The 19,727-nt window shown below is 35.1% G+C and overlaps 1 protein-coding gene across 6 annotated transcripts in view; it reads right to left on the bottom strand.

Moving 5' to 3' along the window:
- Window positions 1-19,727, bottom strand: part of TRPC4 (transient receptor potential cation channel subfamily C member 4) — a 239,561-nt gene that overhangs the window by 62,910 nt on the left and 156,924 nt on the right. For all 6 annotated transcript variants that reach the window (XM_009248583.4, XM_009248584.4, XM_054528932.2 and 3 more), the window contains one exon: window positions 603-939. In XM_009248583.4, coding sequence (XP_009246858.1) covers window positions 603-939 — 337 coding nt within the window. The remainder of the gene's footprint in view (window positions 1-602; window positions 940-19,727) is intronic.

Consider the following 19,727-nt stretch of genomic DNA (forward strand, 5'->3'; position numbering starts at 1 on the left):
GGTGGGAAAACAAGATTTTCACTATCTTCTTTAAGGTTTTCTACTTTACAGTGATTTGCTTCAGACCCAATACAACTTTCTATGACAAGAACAAAAAGAGAGTGGCGGATATCCTGTTGTTTAATTTCCTGTTATTTTAAATTAATATAGATTTCAAAGATAAATTTGAATGGATTGATTTTTTCAAAAGGTTTCAGTTACTTTATGTATAGAATCACTAATTCTTCAGAGTAATCTGCATGTGCTTTTAGAAGACTTATCTATTAGGAATATTAGAATGATTATTTACATATAGTCAATGAGATATGTTGAAAAGTTTTAATAAACAAACAAAAAACTCAGAGGGTCAGTCATGGAATATGAATTCATTAAAATCTGTAATTCTAAAACTTAAGGTTGCATTTCTTAATCTGATTTTGTAAGCGGGTCCACCACAGCTTGTAAAATAGTTGTTTGGCTTTGGGGGTTAGGTTCTTGGAGCTACAATAGTCAGAACCTATTCTAAACATTCCTAGGTCCCAAACATTAATGAATATTTTCTAAGCAACAAAATTCCGTGGCAGTAACATGTATTATTATATTTTCTATAGTAACACATTTACCCAGGACCCACGGTAATATCATCCACTCGACGATGGTTGGTGGTGGACCTTGCCTGTTCAAGTCTGACCTGTCGATGTGCTGAGAGGCAAGCAGCAGCAGGAACAAAAAAGTCAAATAGGAGGCTGTGTGGCAGATAAACTTGATAAATGGCTTCCTGATGAACAGTCCAAGTGGGCTTTTGGGAGCTATCAGGTAGCACACAGAGAAGACAGGAAAAAGAAGTCCTATTATGAAACATGTCACCATCTTCACTGCCCAGTGTCTTCTCCTCCAGCCTGGAAACTCATCGTACCAGCGAGATGCCAGCAGCTGTTGACAATTGGGCTGGGCAACAAACTAAACAGAAGGGAAAGGAAAAGGAAAAATAAGTCACAGTTACATGGAGTGGCCTCAATTCATCAATAAGAACACAACTGTGATCTTTAAAGACAGAAATTCTGTTTCACATAATTTTACATTTAAACAATCAAAAGGCTTTAAGTCATTCTGTGAATAAAGCCAATGTATTGAATATTTATTCTACCCAAGGCACAGTATGACATGTTTAGTGAGACACAACTGAAGTCAAAATACTATGGCTGCACTTGAGGAAGCAAAAATAGAACTGGGGAATACGAATATGCAAAAGATATGCTGATAAGTGAAAAAGCAGTTTACAAAGATACACACCTATATACACATATATAAGAATATGTAAGTGTGGCTCTTTTTTGATATAGTTGTTATCTCTTGGTTACAACATTACACTTAATTTTTCTTTTTATATTTGTGTGTACTTTTAACAATTTTCTATAATAGATATTTATTACTTTCATCATCAGGAAAAGCAAACAAACTTTTCTTTATGAGGTACAAGCTAAATATACTTTTAACTGGGTTGAGGAAATATGAAAAACAGATGAAAGAAGATAGTATTCACCAGAATGTTAATCATCATAGCTTAATTTGGTATAAACAATGCAAACACCTTAACTAAGTATACCTAATTGCCTTATACAAAACATTTCACAGACATGGCATCATTCTATCCTGACAACATTTTTGGGATGTAGCATGGACACTACTTACTGTATATTAAGGAGGTTACATATCTATCAAATTATGAGATATTTGAATATCTGGTCCAGGATTTTTTTTTCTCAATATTTCTTTTTTTCTCAGTATTTCTCAGATTTTTTTTCTCAATATTTCTTTTTTTCTCAGTATTTCTCAGATTTTTTTTTCTCAACCTTTCTCATTGGGATTGTCAGTTAAGCAATATATGAATTTAGAGAAAATTGTATCTTTCAGATGGAACAGTTCAAGAATGCTTCCACCTGGACATATTTGTATAAGTAGAAAAAGAAGATGAAGGTAATCCACGGCAAGATACCACAGGAGAACAAGAGCATAACCTGGTGAGAAAGTGTACAGTGGGATTAAACGATGCCCTATGGACAGTTCTGATTGAAGGAGAAGTGTAAGTTCCTTGTAAGAGACTTGGAAAAGTTCTGTTGGCATCATAAAATAGGCTTACTCTATAAGCAAACTTAGTGCTTTTTCCTTTTACAGGACTTTCCACCCAACTCCACATTTCCCATCTTTCTTCTTTAGTTCTAAGCCATATGGCTGTCCTTGAAGCAAGACTTTTTCCTTTCTTTTTTCTGATGGTAAGCAAGCAAGCAGTCTCTGGATATGCAGAAAGGATGCTTTGTTTGGGGATGAGGAAAGAGATGAGGTGAAATTCAAAGAGTAATCCAATAGTTGAGGTGTTCAGCCATTTGGATTAGATGAACAATGGTTTTTCATGCAACTGTTTCTCTTCATCTTGTCTTGCATATCTACTCATCAATGTATATAGCGGGCAAATAAATATGCAATCAATTGAATTAAATTTATAACAATGGGTTCAGTAAATACAGATAAAATAGTATGGTTTTAAGGCTGGGGTAGGCAGGACTATCCTCGTTATCTTGTATGGCACTTACTTAAGGAAATTTCAAGCTCCATGAACAGTCAAGCTAAATTTTACTCCAGACAAAGCCAGCTATTTGAAAGTCAAAATAGAGTTTTTGCTTATATAACTGTAGAGTATTGATAAACAGTGGTTTAGATCATTAACAAGCACTGTTCTCTTTAAGAGTTTTATTTTTTCCCTGTATAATCCTTCCCATCAACATTTGATAAAGAAATCATAGTCTACTATCTTCTTTTTTTTATTCACCATGGAATAAAATATTTTTAATAGTATTAAACTTTAGGACAGCTGAAAAGTCTTGATAAAAGAGAGTTAAGAAAACCTATGGGAAATGCAAGATATAACAAGCAGTTGCCATCATCGTATCAGTAGTCACACACTGACAAAACACTATAAGGGACTAAGTACTAAGTAACTCATTCTGTGCATGCAGAACAAGTAAAAGAAAGTTATGTACTTTGTTCACTACAGTCCAAGTGAGGTCTTGGATTCAAACTCTGTCCTTTCTGGTCAAAATCTCACTACAGCATGGGGCACCTGAGGACAATCAAACAAAGAACTTTCTTAGGAGAATTTAAGGTTTGTTTGAATTAATATTTCTGCTGCCGAATACACACATATATACTCTGTAAAATTACCTTAAAAAAGCAAGGAGTTTAATCCTCATAGAACACCTGCCATTACAAAGTGCTAGGTTAGCCATGATTTTTTATTTATTTATTTTTAAAGTACCTTTTCTTTCTTTAGTTATTGAAAGTATATACCTGTGCTTAGTAAATGAACAGTATATGTAATTTTACGTTAAACACGGACACAGAGAGGTTTTTGCAGAAGTAAAAACTATGGAGAGGACTAAGAAGAGCAGGAGTGAGTGTGTGTAATACACGAAGTTCCTCAAATGTGGATGTTATTTGGCTACGTATTTGATCCAATCGTAGGATTGAAATAACCCAAAAAGTGTTCTGAGAATCATTGTAAATCCACATATTCTCCTGGTAATTTCATGTCTCCTTTTGACCAAACATGCTCTTTACTTGTCTACACCAGCATTCGCTAAATTGTATCCCAGTAATTAATAGATTTTCCATGCGAAAATGGGTTTGGTGGTTAAATCAGTTATCAAATTAAGGATTGAAATAATTAAAATTTTATATTACAGGATTTTTCAGTCTTTAATTGGTAACATAGATTGAATCACTTCAATTATCCCTTGCCTCTCTTTCCCTCCCTCCCTGACTCCCTCCCTCTCTTCCTTCTTCCCTTCTTTCCTTCCTTCCTCCCACCCTCCCTCCCTTCCTCTCCCTGTGTCTTTTTCTCTCTGTCTGCCTCCCTCACTGTTTACCTAGATTACTTGGAGTAATGCTCAGCTTTACTCCAACTCCCTCTGAAGGACACCCTCAGTGAGGGGCCACCTGATTCTTTGATAGTAGCCACCAGTCCATTCCAGCAATGCCCTCTCCAGGTGGACCATCACACTGCCTGCAGTGTGCTGGGAGCCTACAGCCCCCGCCTCCTACTCCATCTTTCTACTGCACCATGAGTCATAGGAGGAACTACCATCTTCCGCACCATTCCAGGACTGGGAGAAGCGAGGTTTGTTTTTAGACACAATTCATTACAGCCGTTCTTTCTCTAGAGTTGTTGGCCAATTCTAGCACAACTCCTGCCATCCCATTAAAATTCGTATTAAAACACTAAAACTTTCAAATTCACATTTGTGCTGTGCACTTATAAAAGACGCTGTGAAAACAATTTTAAAGACTTCCCATCTCTTTCAATAACCTTTAAAAAGTTTGAAAAGTCTGATCTCATTATTATTTATAGAATCACTGAGTCATGGGATTCCAGATATTGAAGACACTATGAAAACTATTGAATCTAATCTCATTTTTACAAATAGAATAAGAGAGATCCAGTATCAATGATTTAAAATTAGCTACTCGAAACATGAAAACTCCAAGCCATAATGGCAACAAAGAAAAGGATTACAAAAAGGAGGCTAAATCTGGAAAGTATATAAAATCAAAACAAAACCAAATAAACAAGAAACTTCACTACATTGTATTAGTCAGTTTTTATACCGCTGATAAAGACATACCCGAAACTGGGCAATTTACAGAAGAGGTTTAATGGACTCACAGTCCCATGTGGCTGGGGAAGTCTCACAATTGTGGTGGTAGGTAAGAGGCGCATCTCACATGATGGCAGACAAAAGAAGAGAGCTTGTGCAGGGAAACTCCCCTTTTTAAAACCATCAGATCTCATGAGACTTATTCACCATCATGAGAACAGCACGGGAAAGACCTGCCCCCATGATTCAATTATCTCCCACCAGGTCTCTCCCACAACATGTGGGAATTATGGGAGCTACAATTCAAGATGAGATTTGGGTGGGGACACAGCCAAACCATATCAACTATCTAGAAAAGTGAACTAAAACATTAACTGTACATGGACAAAGTAAGCAGAAAATAATTTAAAATATGTAAAACAAATAAATCAAATAAAAATAACTATGAATCAGATTTACTGTCTTCATCTTTTCAGTTTTTCAACATATTTTTCTAGTTTGAGAAATTGTACCCAAAGTTCAGACTGTAGTCATTCTCTATAGGAAGAAAATCCAAATTCTAGGAACAACCGTCCTGGCTACTTTATCTATCTTGACTGCGTCAGAGAGTCACAAGGAAGTCTCAACTGACTGCCGGGTGATTATAAAGAGAGTTGAAACTTTGGATTGGCTGTATCATAGTGATTTACATAAGGGCAATCTGATTCCTTTGCTCTAAAAGGACCACAAATTCATATATATACCAGTGTGCTCTGGGTATTACTGTGTATTCTTCAGCAATTCAAAAATAATCTGTATGGGGGAGGAGTTATTTCCTCTGTCCAGAATGCTTTTCAAAAACTCATTTTATAATGTTGATAGCAGGGTCTAAGGATTATTTACAGGCAGAAGAACTTCAGGGAATTAATTTTTTCCATAGCTGAAAAATCTTTTTTTTTTTTTTTTTTTTTAAATCTTTTACTTCATCTCCTACATCCCTCATGGCCACTAATGGCTTTTAAATGTCTCTGTCTCTCTCTGCTTCCTGGTGATACCTCTGGTCGTGCTCTTCATTAAACAATTCTTCTGGCCCCTCTGAGCATAGTCATACCACATGATTAATTAGACCCACCTACTTCATTAATCAAAACATTATTTTCACCTGCCTTTCCAGGGCAGGCGAAACACTAATTAAGCCAATAGCATTCAGCATCATATGTGAGTCAGACAGTGGCTAGATAAGTGAGGGGAGTGCCATGATCTGTAAGAACCACATAAATCTGTCTTCTGGGAACTCAAAATACATTGGGACTAATTATGTAACTGGATAACTTCATACAGAGCATTATATAACTTGTTAAAAAGAGGTATAGGGTATATAAGAGTATGTCCGACATGAAATAAACTGAAAATTTAAGAAAGGAAGTGGAATTTGTTAGTTAAGCCTGAAATAACAGATAGATTTTGACAGTGACAGCTTCGTAAGTGAATATGTTTTATGTTAGATTAAAAGAATTTCAGGTTAAAAACACAGGGATAGAGATAAGTGTGCTCAGATGAGAAATCTCTTGTGCTAGAAGGTTGTAACCAATTGTAGTTATACTAAGAGATGAAATGTGAAGGAAAACTGTGGCCATATTTTGGGATATGTATGAAAATGTTTGTTGAGGACACGCTTGAGTCTAAATTGTTGCAACTCAAATTGTGGGCTGAGTCCAGTAACATTGAAATCAACAGGAAGGCTGTTAGAGATGGAGAATATCAGGCCCCACTTCAAATCTGCTGAATAAAAATCTGCATAGCATGATTCCTATGAATGTTAAAACTTGATAAACACTGGTTTAAAGGATTTGATATCTAATGAAATTACCTATAGCTCCATTGTATCTGATAAATATTCAAAGAGCAGTTTTAATTCAGTGTAAATATATATTCCAGTGTCTATAAAGTAAGAAATATACAGCTGACCTTGAAACTCTGGGAATGTCTGTGTGGGTATATGTGTATGTGTGTGAGCGTGCATGAGTTCTTGAGTGGTAGGGACAAGCCATACAGTGGTGGTTCTCAAAATTGAGCAAGCAGCAGGATCACCTGGAGGCTGTTAAAACACATGAGCCCCACCCCAGTGTCTGATTCAGTAGGTACAAGGTGAGGCCCTAAACTCTGCATTTTTGCCCAGTTCTCAAGGTTACTCCAAGGACTAACCTTTTTTTTTTTTTTTTTTTTTTTTTTTTTTTTGAGTGGGAGTCTCGCTCTGTCGCCCAGGCTGGAGTGCAGCAGTGCAATCTCAGCTCATTGCGAGCTCTGCCTCCCAGGTTCACGCCATTATCCTGTCTCAGCCTCCCGAGGTAGCTGGGACTACAGATGCCCGCCACCACACCCAGCTAATTTTTTGTATTTTTAGTAGAGACAGGGTTTCACTGTGTGAGCCAGGATGGTCTTGATCTCCTGACCTCGTGATCCGCCTGCCTCAGCCTCCCAAAGTGCTGGGAGGACTAACTTTTAATATCCACTCACTTACAGAAATACCTTTGAATAATGTGGGACAGTCTTCTAGTTTTTCTAATGTTTTCTATTTTCCTATTTTTTGCTTTCCTCATTTAAAGTCAACCTTCTTATTAAGGTTATCAACAAGCAAATTTAGCTCAGTAAAGATTCCTTTAAAAGGAATTGCATAGAAGTCACACATCAAGCAGATATTCTATGGTGTAGTTTTAGTATAATATCTAATTACAGGAATAAACACAAAAATCTCAACAGTAATCTCCACCAAATCACTGAACTCTTGTGCAGGTGGAAAAGCCGAACACAGTGTAATCGCAGGCAAAGGATGATAGCTGATTAATTCACCATTAAGCACAAGCCAATAGGGGACTTAAACCAGTGTTAAACAGACTGGGATTCAGTGGGCATGAGAAACATGAGTAGGTGATAAAGATCCTGGATAAAAAAGGAAGAAAATACCTATACCTAGTTTCTCACAGATATTTACCCCATGCACCACCATATGCCTTCATCATGACTCCAAAGTGATAATGGCAAATCTACTGTACTTTGTATTATATATTTGGATATTGTAGGGATTAAGAGCACATAAGCCTTAGAGAAATCCCATTGGGATTTGAATCTTGGATCTGCTGCTTCCTGATTGTATGAGTATTAATAAATTATTAAATTCTTATTGTGTCTTTTTCCCAATTTGTAAAATGGGGATAGTAGAAATACTTATCTCATAGGGTTATTGAAAAATTAAATGAATTAATATATGAAAAGTATGAGTTCCTAGGTCATAGTATATGTTCAATAAATATTAGGTATCACCATTATTGCATATAAACACATGTTTACACACACAAGGATATATGTATATACACATACGTGCATATATATATACAATCACTTATAGACATATATACACAAGTATGTAATATGTGTTCACTTTCAGCATAATAATAATAATTAAAAGATTTATGCAAAGAAATTACATTCAGAAGATAATAACTGAAGCATAAGGGAATACCAATAAGATAACTAGTTGCCCAATTAAGTTTTTTGAGCCTTGTTAAAAGGCAAAAAATCAATAAAGATTTAATGAAATCTGAGAAACATTGGCTAATATGCTTGAGAATAATGAAGAAGACTAATTGATAAACTACAGATTCTATTCTCTGCAGACTCTCTTGCCCAACAAGTGTCCTGGCTCTATCAAGTTCAAAAATTTCCTACTCAGTCATAAAATCACCTAAGTGTTTTCTTAAATATACATGTTAAATTCAGATCTGCAGATCAGGATTCAAGGAAGAGCTAAATGCATATTACAGGGGCACCACATTTGATGTCACACAACCAGAAGGGAAGACAATAACTAAATTTCATATGATGATAGTGTTGGTGAGGAAGAGGCTGATTAAACTTCTGAAACCACTCCTGAGTCTACATTCAAAATTGGTTTGGCAACTGATCTGAGACAATGAGTGAGCAGTAATGGAAAGCTGAAAATGAAAAAGGCAAAGGAAATAAAGCATGTGTGTGTGGGTAATGAACCCAACATTGAACTTAGCAAACAAAACAGCAAGCAAACAAAACCCAATTTAGGTGGTAGGAAGGTCGAGTCAATAAATAATGTTTGTTCTTTGAAAATCACAAAGGGTAGCAGTTGGTACAAAGTCTACCTCTATTCACCAATACCCTTCTCTGAGCACATATACATTGTTCCAAACTAGTATGGAAAATAGATGAAAAAATGCTAGTTATTTCTAGGTAGCTACCTAGATGCTTTCTTAAAACTTGAATAGAGGTGTGGAGGCAGAAAATTATACAGTATCGAAGAAACCACCATTTGACTTTTGAATCATGTAGGTGAGTAATATATGAAAATGTTGGATGGAAAGCAGTGAGGAAGGCTCAGATCCTGGCCTTCCATGAATGGGCTGGTTCTCCAGTCTCTAATGAGCCACTGACATTTTCCACACAGAGGAGTGGCATGTTCAGAATGGGTGTTTCACTTTTAATCAAAGTCTCCTGGAGAGACTCCTACTGAAGAATGAACACTGCTCTACAATCTTCCAGTAGGGCAAGAATTCAGAAAGGAAAAAAGAGACAGAATGGGAATGAATATTAGTTGTTCTTATGAAATAAAATGATATAAGCACTTTGCTTTTCCCTTCTCCCTTCTCTATTCCTTTTAATATAGTATCAAGGCCTATTGTTTTAGAAAAAATTAAATTCTTCAAGACCTTAGAAAATAGGAAACTCATGGCATACCTTCTTTCCAGAATCAAAAGTTGACATCAAAGAATGGAGTTGTTTCTCTACCCATCTAATTTATACATATAAATAATATATGTGAAGGGTTATATTTGTTTCAAATGTGTTAGGTCCTATAAGCAGAATTTTTAAACCGTAGCCTTAGGGTCGAGAATAAGATCACTTCCTTTTATGCTCTCTAATCTCTTTTCTGTCTCCCTGACAAAAGCTCTGCAGACTATCTTGGCTGACAAATTTTCTGGGCTTAAAAAAGATCATAATAATAATACTCTGTTTTTTAATGATCTGTTAATTAAGGTTGGAATTAAATTAGTCTATAATATACAGAGTAAAAGTTATGTGTTTTGGAAACGGCAGAGGCTACACAGTCACCGACCTCTCAGGTTGTGCTGTTTGCTCCAACTTGTATGGCAACAGAGCGGGCAACTGCACAAAAACAACACATAAAAGAGCCAAAAAAGAGAAAAAGGGCCAAAAAGAGTTACAGTTCCCTATAATTCTGTCAGTCTTTGATATCATTTTCACAAAGCAGACAGGAATAAAGAATAAAGTATCTGTTGAATGGAAATTATTCTTTGGCATCATATTATTTTTTATTCTTTATTGGCTCATCTAATTGTCAATGATTCCTGCTGTTCAAACATCTGGGATGTTCCTCCCCGGCTGCACCATCTCTCCAGCTCCTCTGCCATCTCTCTCATCTAGGTCTTTTATTTCTTACAAGGATTATTGAATAATGAGCTTCCCTCTCTCATTCTTTTTTTAAACAGCCGAAGTTATGTTCCTAAAAATGAGGCATGTATCATTTCCTCTCCGTCATCATTGTCATTTCCAGCATTTCCACTTGCCACACGTGCAAGTGTTGCTTGTTCCCATCCTGGTCTCTGTGGCCCTTCACGCTAGCTTCCTGAGAAAATGCACATCCCAATAAGTAAGGACAAATCATGAGGCAGGATGAAGGATGACCTGAAAATAAGGAACCAACTACTGTACATGAACATATTAGTCACTGAAAACTTAGACCTATAACCGTCAATAGTTCAAAGAAACTCAACCTGCAACCCAAAGAATCTGCATATGAATAAGGACTTCACTGATTATTTTCTGACCCAAGGTACTGCTATTATTGTGGATATTGAAATGTTTTATACATAAACTATATCTCCATATGATATTGAGATTTTGTTAAAATTTATTTGCTCACTGTGTTAGTTCCTAAGGGCTGCCATAACAAAGTACCATAAATTAGGTGGCTTAAAACAACATATTTTTTTTTTCTCACAGTTCTGAAAATGTGAATTCTAAAACCAGAGTGTTGGCAGTGCCATGCTTTCTCTGAGACTCTGGGTAGAATCTTTCTTTGACTTTAGCAACCTTCTGGTAAGCGACTGTGAATTCAAGGCATTCCTTGGCCTGACGGCTGTGTCATTCCAATCTCTGCCTCTGCCATCACATGGCATTCTCCCTGTATGCCTCATTTCACATAATCTTCTCTCTTTTTATAAGATAACCAGTCATATTGGAGTAAGAGTCTGTCCCACTCCAGAATGACCTCATCTTCAGTAACTTCTTGTGCAATGATCTATTTCCAAATAAAGTCACGTTCTGAGGCAGGCACTTGGGGTTTGGACATTAGCATATCTTTTTGCCAGATACAATTTAAACCATAACATCCATAGTTACTCATTTTCTAGTAGTTGTCTAGTATATAGTTTTTGACTCTATAGTTTACATAAAAATTGATATTTCAAATGTTCCAAATATATTTTAAGATCATAAATAATTTTAAAACCTAGATAACTTTGTTTATAACAGTGTTTTATTAAATATGATTGTTAGCCCAAATTAATGTTCTGGAAAAATTGAAGAAATATCACAGTGGTGAATTGTGGCATTAGATCCCTGTCTTCCAACTATACAGTTTTCCTCTACCTCTTATATCATATTTTAAAATTTTCTTATTTTGTCACAAGGATTGATAATAAATGGCAATAAATAAAAAAACAAGGAAGAGAAAAATATCAATAACGTTATGAAATGAGGGGACCCTACACATAGGCAGTCAGCTATACACATAATGAGATTTTCAAAGGTCTGAAAAAGGTCATATATCTAAAACCATCTCCCATATCAGTCTTCTGTTACAATTAAATCTTCCTAAGAGCTTTCTGAAGACTTGCATATTTTAGCTGGAATAAAACATTACATTGCTTAGACAAAAGAGAAATTAAGCAACCAGTACATAATTGTCATCTAGTGAAGATAGGGCTTTTATGCAATGGGATGAAAAAAATTGAAGGTTGGAAAAAAGAAGGGTCCTAAAAGCTTTAATGTAGTCCAGCACTGTACCCTTAGTAAAGAATTCCAGGGATGCAGGAGAAAATATATGTATAAGGATTATCTGAGAGAAAGCATCTGAAAGGTGGTAGTTGTATGTGCTAGGACTCTCCAATATAAGAAAAAGTTTGACTAGTATAGTTGCGCTTAGTTTCATCATGTTCCTAAGGTTGAATTATTCGCATAGCTCTTCTTTTGGAAAATTGCCACTTGAAAGCCACACAGATACATACAGTTCAATAAGTTTACAATTTAATTAACATTTTGGACCATAACACTGTTTACCCATCTATGTTCATTGTGTTGATAAGTGGTACAACATCTACCTGGATGAAACATGAACTCTTCTCCATCCACTCATAGCATAATTTAAGATTTAGAGAGTTCCTACCACCCAAAAAAAAAAAAAAAACAGTGTTTCATAACTCACCTTCTCCCTGACCAAGTATAATTAACCAAATATAACAATAAGGAAACAAAAAACTCAAATAAAAATGGGGACAAAAATTTGAAGAGACAGCATCAAAAGATACATAGATGGCAAATAAACACATGAAAAGATGCTCAACATCTGTTGCACATTAGGGAAATGCAAATCAAAGTCACAATGAAGTATCACTGCATACCTATTAGAATGACTAAAATTTAAAAAAAAATCTAATTAAAACATATGTTGATACATGTTTGCAGACACTTAAACTTTCATACATTGAACAACAAAATATAAATAGCTTTTTAAAAAGAGTTTGCAGTTTGGTTTGGTTTGTTTTTAAATTAAATATACATCTACCAATGATACATCCTTTCTTACTCTAGGCATTTATCCAAAAGAAAATAGAAAATAAAAAAGAAAATAGAAAATAAAAATTTATGTACATAAAAACACTTGACTACAAATATCATAGTAGCTTTTTTGTAATAGCCTCAAACTGGAACAAGCCATATGTCCACCAACCCAGGAATGGATAAGCAAAATATGGTATATTCATATAATGGAAGATTAGTCAGCAATGAAAAGGAATGAACTGTTGTATTGATATACACACATGGTTGAATATTTTTTAAATTATGCAGAATGAAAGAAGCCAAAGGAAAAAAAGAACACATACTGTATATTCCCATTTATATAAATTCTAGAAAATGAAAACTAATCTAGTGACAGGCAGCAGATCAACAGTTGCCTACGGGGGAATGGGGAGGGTGCAGGGAAGAATTATAAAAGAGCAGAAGGTAACCTGTGATGGTGATGGATGTGTTCTCTATCTTAATTTGGTTGTTTTCACAGGTGAATACATTTTACAAAAACTTACCAAAGTACTCACTTTAAATATGTGCAGTTAATTGTATGTCAATTTTCCTTCAATAAAGTTGCTATAAAATAAGTCTGGCTGAGCTTGGCGGCTCATGCCTGTAATCCCAGCGCTTTGGGAAGCCAAGGCAGGCAGGTCACTTGAGGTCTGGAGTGTGAGAACAGCCTGGCCAACATGGTGAGACCCCATCTCTACTAAAAATACAAAAACTAGCCAGAAATTGCTTGAACCTGGGAGGCAGAGGTTGCAGTGAGGTGAGATCGTGCCACTGCACTCCAGCCTGGGCAACAGAGCAAGACTCTGTCTCTAAATAAATAAATAAATAAATAAAAAATAAATAAATAAAACAAGTCTGTTCCTGTTTTGCTGGTATGACAAGCACATTGAGGATTATCAACCTCCAATTTGTTGCCAATATTATCAAGTCAGCCTCTTTACTTTCTCGTGTATTCATCTCCTTATTTTGTCTCAATATTCCCCCTTAGTTATCATGGAATAACATCATAATAAAACATCAGATGCATGGGAATTTAAATGAGTACAGTCATTATGGAAAATAGTATGAAGGGTCCTAGAAAAGTAAAAATAGAACTACTATATGGTCCAGCAATCCCACTACTGGGCATATATCTATAAGAAATGAAATCATTATGTCCAAGAGATATCTGCACTTCTGTGTTTTTTGCAGCAGTATTCACAATAATCAACATATGGAATCAACCTAAGTGTCTATCCATGTATCAAAGCATAAAGAAGCTGTGGTATAGATATACACTAGAATATTATTAAGCCTTATGAAAAGATGGAATTTCTGTCATTGGAGACAACATGGATGAAACTGAAGGACATTATGTTAAGTGAAAAAAGCCAGACATAGCAATACAATTACAGCATGATCTCACTGATATATGGAATCTTAAAAGTTTGAATTCACAGATGCAGAGAGTAGAATGATAATTACCAGGGGCTGGATGGTGGGGGTGGAGTTGAGGAAGATGTTGGTCAAAGGGTGCAACATTTCAGTTAGATAAGAATAAGTTTAAGACTTTTTTTGTATAATGTGGTGACTATAGTTAATAACAATGTATTATATTCTTGAAGATCATTGAGAGTATATTTTAAGTGTTATCACCACAAAAAAAGATAAGGAAATGAGGTAATGCATATGTTAGTTAGCTCAATTTAGCCATTCCATAATGTATGCACATTTCAAAATATTATGTTGTAATCAATAAATATATGCAGTTTTTATTTAATTAAAAAAGGAAATGAACCTCTCTTACAAAAGGAAAATCGTATGCACGACTCTAGGCCTAACTCAAATCAGTCTTTGAGTTCCTCTCCTTCTAACTCATGGACCATTCTGCTGAGATGGTAGGCCTTCCAGCATGCATATTTACCTGCATCTTTCTCATTTAAAACTCTGAACTATTTCATAGTCACCAGGAAAGAGCCCCAGATAGCTCCTGTACCACACTTTCTCTGCCTTCCCTTAGCCCTGCACGGTTACACTTCAGGCATACAAACCACTCAAAGTGCTTTAACCATGCCTGGGCCTTCCTCACCGTTACAGGTTTGTGTATAGTATACTGATACATTTGCCTGGAATTAACAATCTCCTGATTTTTCATGATGAGTTCCTATTGGTCTTTCAACTCCACTTCAGATTCCCCTCATTACTTCCAGAGTGAATTGTTCTAAGTATTGTTTTTGTACCTTAAACATACATTTACAATTGCACCTATCCTCTATATCTCCAGCATTATAATTAGGAATTATAATGAGATATTTGAAGAAGGTCTGTCACTTTTCATCACTTAATCCCTAGCACTGGTGCCTGGCACTGAGATGTCAATGACTATTTACTCAATTGGATTAACTGCTGAACATAGCAAAAGGCTTATGGGTCTATTTAGTCAGGCATTAATTGCTCATGTAAGTTCCACAGAAAACCCTGGTTGAAGTCAGTAACCTCAACAACAAGGACGCTTTATATTCTTGTGCCTATTTCTAGAAGTTACACATATAATTAGCTTCTTCTCCCTCTTCTTAACATAATGCGAAATAGTCCAGGCAGCTTCCCAGGAGATCCACTGTGTTGCTTGAGGGTAGGGTAAGAAGGCTGCCTCAGTCCAGGTTAGAAGTCAGTGCCTAGAAGCTATTTATTTTTTTTTTATACTTTAAGTTTTAGGGTACATGTGCACAATGTGCAGGTTTGTTACATATGTATACAGGTGCCATGTTGGTGTGCTGCACCCATTAACTCATCATTTAGCATTAGGTATATCTCCTAATGCTATCCCTCCTCCCTCCCCCCACCCCACAACAGGCCCTGGTGTGTGATGTTCCCCTTCCTGTGTCCACGTGTTCTCATTGTTCAATTCCCACCTATGAGTGAGAACATGCGGTGTTTGGTTTTTTGTCCTTGTGATAGTTTGCTGAGATCAAGTTTTTCTTGGAAAGTACATCTTTACAAGGAGCAGAAAGTCAGAGTATTTTAAATAGTCTTCAAGGAAATACATTTCAGAGTAATGTGTTTTTATTCTACAGGAACTGATGAAAGAAGGGCTAGACCCAGAAGTGGCAAATCTGGTATTCAATATTCTTCAATTCTCTTGATACTATTTAAAATATAATAATGATATTTTTCCTTACCATGCTTTTCTTGTGTAAACAGACATATGCATGTCTAATGAAAAAATGAAGTTTCTAAAAAAAGGACAAGCCAATATTAAAGAATCCGTGTCCTTGTATAATTCTATTAATGATGTCTAAACATTGGGAAGAAATATCAACATTCGACTTGTGCAGGAAAATATTGATCTTAAAAATACACATATAAGAACTATTATTTTTATAACCCTTAGTCTCTATCGAGTATTATTCACTACTCATATAAAATTTGAAACATTTCAAAAGTAGATTGAAAGTTTTATTCTCTTATGCTGTCATGAACATATACCATAGAACATATATGAATAGACTAAAGCAATTTGTATGTTTTGAGTAGGAAATTTCAATACTCAGTATCACTCTGTTCCAAGATGTAAATATACCCTCAAACTCCATTTCACTAAGTTATAAGCTTCTGTAATACAAACTGTTTGTAATTTAGGGACTGTTCTAAAAGGCTTTCAATAATTATCTTTAAATATCACAGTCACAAGACATGAGCAGAGTGTTTAGTAGTTAGTTACGTATATACAATCTGATTACAAAGTCCAAGGCAAATTCTAAAAATAAGCCTCTTATATAGAAAAAGTTCAGTTTTACAGTTTCCTATGTCAGTACTAATATCCATTCCAACTCCTTCCTACCACCACCATAACTACCGCAATATGATTCAGGCAGTCCTATAGACAGTAATCCAGTGACTCTTAATCCTCTTACTATTCTCGGATACCCAAAATTTCATATCTACTTTCCTTGCAGTGGAACCAAGACTATGCTTCTAGAACTCCTTATATTAGCTAGGAATGGTGTGATTAGGAGATGAAAGAATTCGTATAAAATTACAGCTAACTGATTCATCTTACTCTTTCATTTTCACTTAAGAAATGATAAAAGACAGTGAAAGCCAGAGATGTAGGTCCCAAAACTGAAGGAACTGTGCCTTTTCACTTTGGACATCTTCTTGGATCTCTTTGATCTGAGTCTCCTGACCTTTACTGACTGGGGGAGGAGGAAAAGTTAACAGTCCTCATGTCTTCCAGCTTCAACACCAGCACTCTTTCTCTCCTAAAATAGAGATTGTATTTCTTGGTTCAAACAGAAAAGAGGCCTCCATACTTGATAGTAAATAGAATTAAAATCTTAGCAATAATAAACATAATCCCAATTAAACAAAATTCCTCTTTTCTTTTTGTAGCTAGATTTTCTGTGGAAATAGGTAAAAGCTATAAGGAGATTTTAAAATGCTCAAGAATTTCTTGCTAAGTTCTTCTCTAGTGCTGGAAAGTCCATCTGATAGCAAGCAGAACCTATCTGCTTCATTTCATCTAGACATATTATTGCCAAATGTGAGTAACTATTTAACCACCTCCAAACTTTACAATGCAATTTTTGGTGCATCATACATATGCTAAATGTAGTCAAAATATTTACTTATATTTCTGTCAGGATAAATTTACTTTACCCAAAACATTGTTGAAAGTTGAAGACAATGTGAACATTTTCTCCTTCCCTAATTTCAGGAAGAAAATGATATATATTCTGGACATTTCTGTAGGCACCTATTTCCCTGATCTCAAAGGAATTCAAAAGTCACAATAGGGAATGTTTTCATATCTACTCTTAGAATTTAAGAACAGTGGGCAATGGTCTAAAATTGTGTGTATATATATATATAAAAATATATACACACACACACACATACACACACATATTCTTAAATTATATATATATAGTTTATATATACATATATAACTATGTATGTATATATATAATTTAAGTTAAAAATCTTAATTTCCAGTAAATCGTGTATTCCACTAGTTGAAAGTAAAAAGTAAAAGTTCCAGAAAGTGTCAGATACTTCCTTTTTCTTTCTCCGTATACATCAATAACATCTAACTAATCTCTACCTTCTCAGCAGGTTGAAGAAGGGTTTCTCATTTAGAAAAGACTAGAGGATCATTTATGACATACTTGCCTGAGATCTACATACTCTCTTTATTTTATTTTTACCACAATAATCTTCTGTCATATCTGTACAATTTATAGGTCTTCCCAGAGAAGGAAATATCCACCTCTAACTGAAGCTAAGTAGAAGACAAAGTTTTCCACCCTAGGAGAGTGTGGAGGCAGAAAAACACTGGGGATGAACTTGAGGAGTCACATTTAAGGCAGTTCTTCACTATATCACTGCAGTATTAGCCTTAAAAATAGTCCAGTATTTAGATTGAGAATATGTTTTGAGTTGAGGAATGGGAGCTCATTATCTAAGAGGTAATGATAACTTCTGGTACTAAATGTCGTCAGCATTCAGATTTCTGTTCAATACCCGGATTTTAAGAAAATCCAAAACATCATGAGGAAGTGTAATTCACATTGGAAGGACATTAACCAAGCATAAAATATTTTGCTGTAACAGTGAAGAGTACAGAATTAATATTTAACAATAACAGTACTTATAATCAACAATAATTGTAGAACGACTAATTTAAGGGAAAGGGCACAATTTTGTATTGGAAACAAATAGGGAATGATAAATCACATCCTCTTTCACTACTCACCTTTCCTCCTTCATGCACACATTCAAAACTCCAGTAGTCCCTTGTCCCCAACACTTTCTCTTCCTTATTTAACCAGTCCAATCACCACTCTACTTTCTTCTCTGTCCAGTGGCTCTCATTCTGAAAAAGCCTTCCTGAAACACCCTTCACAGTGATGGGTTTTCTTTATATGTGCATGTATCATGGGATCAACTATAATATAAAACATTATAGCTATTTACATATTTATCTCTGCAAGCTCGCATACCAATTTGATATTATTTATCTCTGCATCTAAAATTCCATTCAGAATTTCTGGTACAAGGAATATTTTGAGAATTTTTTTAGAATAAATGAATAAACATATGAATAGTAACATCAGAGAAACAAATTTTACCTACTGTTATCAAAATTGTGCCTGTGTTATTTTATGGCTTTAAGACTGCTACATATCATGGAAGGAGAGGCTGTGCTTATACATAGGACAGACGACAAAAGAAAAACACATAGGCAATAAGATATTCTTTGTCAAAGAAGTCAAAGATATACAGCACATTATAGTACTGGCTTAAATAGTCTATCTGAAGCATTAGGAAGAATATTATTTTCTCAGCAAATACACATGATCATGAAATATAGAAAAAGAACTGTTTGCTTTAATTCTGTTGCAAATTAATTACTAATTTCTAACCCTTAATAGATTGTCAGACTTCTGCTCTCTTGGTTTAGGTAAATATCAAGAGATTAATCAATGATCCCCGGCTTAAGCATAAGACTTGAAGTATAAACAAAATAAATGTTGGCTGTGGCTCTGTTTTAACACGCAGAGTTTGAAGGATAAAGTAAATCGAGAAATGCACAAAACTTTATTTATTTATTTTTGGTTGCTACTCCTTCCTTTTAAAAAGAGTTGTTTATTTAAATTTTTCACATTTTAAGAGGGTGTTATTACCTACACCACACAGAAAAAGTACTTCATGAGATTATCTCATTCCTATTTTTCAGCTATGGTTGAATGCATTTTGTAAGTTTGGTATGGAAATTATTGGTTTTCACATCAAAGAGAAAGACACAGCTTAGGAATATTAATATAAACTAACACATGACTGTTTCCTAGCAAAATACATTACTAAATACATACTTTCTACTTCCAAACACATTATTTGTCCCTTATTCTGTTCAAAAAAATGTTAGCTGATGATCTTCTTTATGGGTCTTGAATCTGTCTTGTCTCTAAGGTATAAAATCTGTATGACTAGAGATATCTGGCCATGGATTTTATCAGTTATAGATTTTCAATTAGGAAAGGGAAAAAAGTGAATGAAAGCAAATATTTTTTGAATGGAAAGATAGACTATTGCTTTTATATCAAGGTAACTGAGAAATAAGCTTCTGGGGCCTATATGATGCTGTATAATTTGTAATTAGTTATTCTCTCTTATACCAGGAAAAGGCTGATTTTGTACTTTAAAATGAAACTTCATTAAAAAATC

The sequence above is a fragment of the Pongo abelii genome, chromosome 14, assembly GCF_028885655.2.
Source record: "Pongo abelii isolate AG06213 chromosome 14, NHGRI_mPonAbe1-v2.0_pri, whole genome shotgun sequence".
Taxonomy (NCBI): domain Eukaryota; kingdom Metazoa; phylum Chordata; class Mammalia; order Primates; family Hominidae; genus Pongo; species Pongo abelii.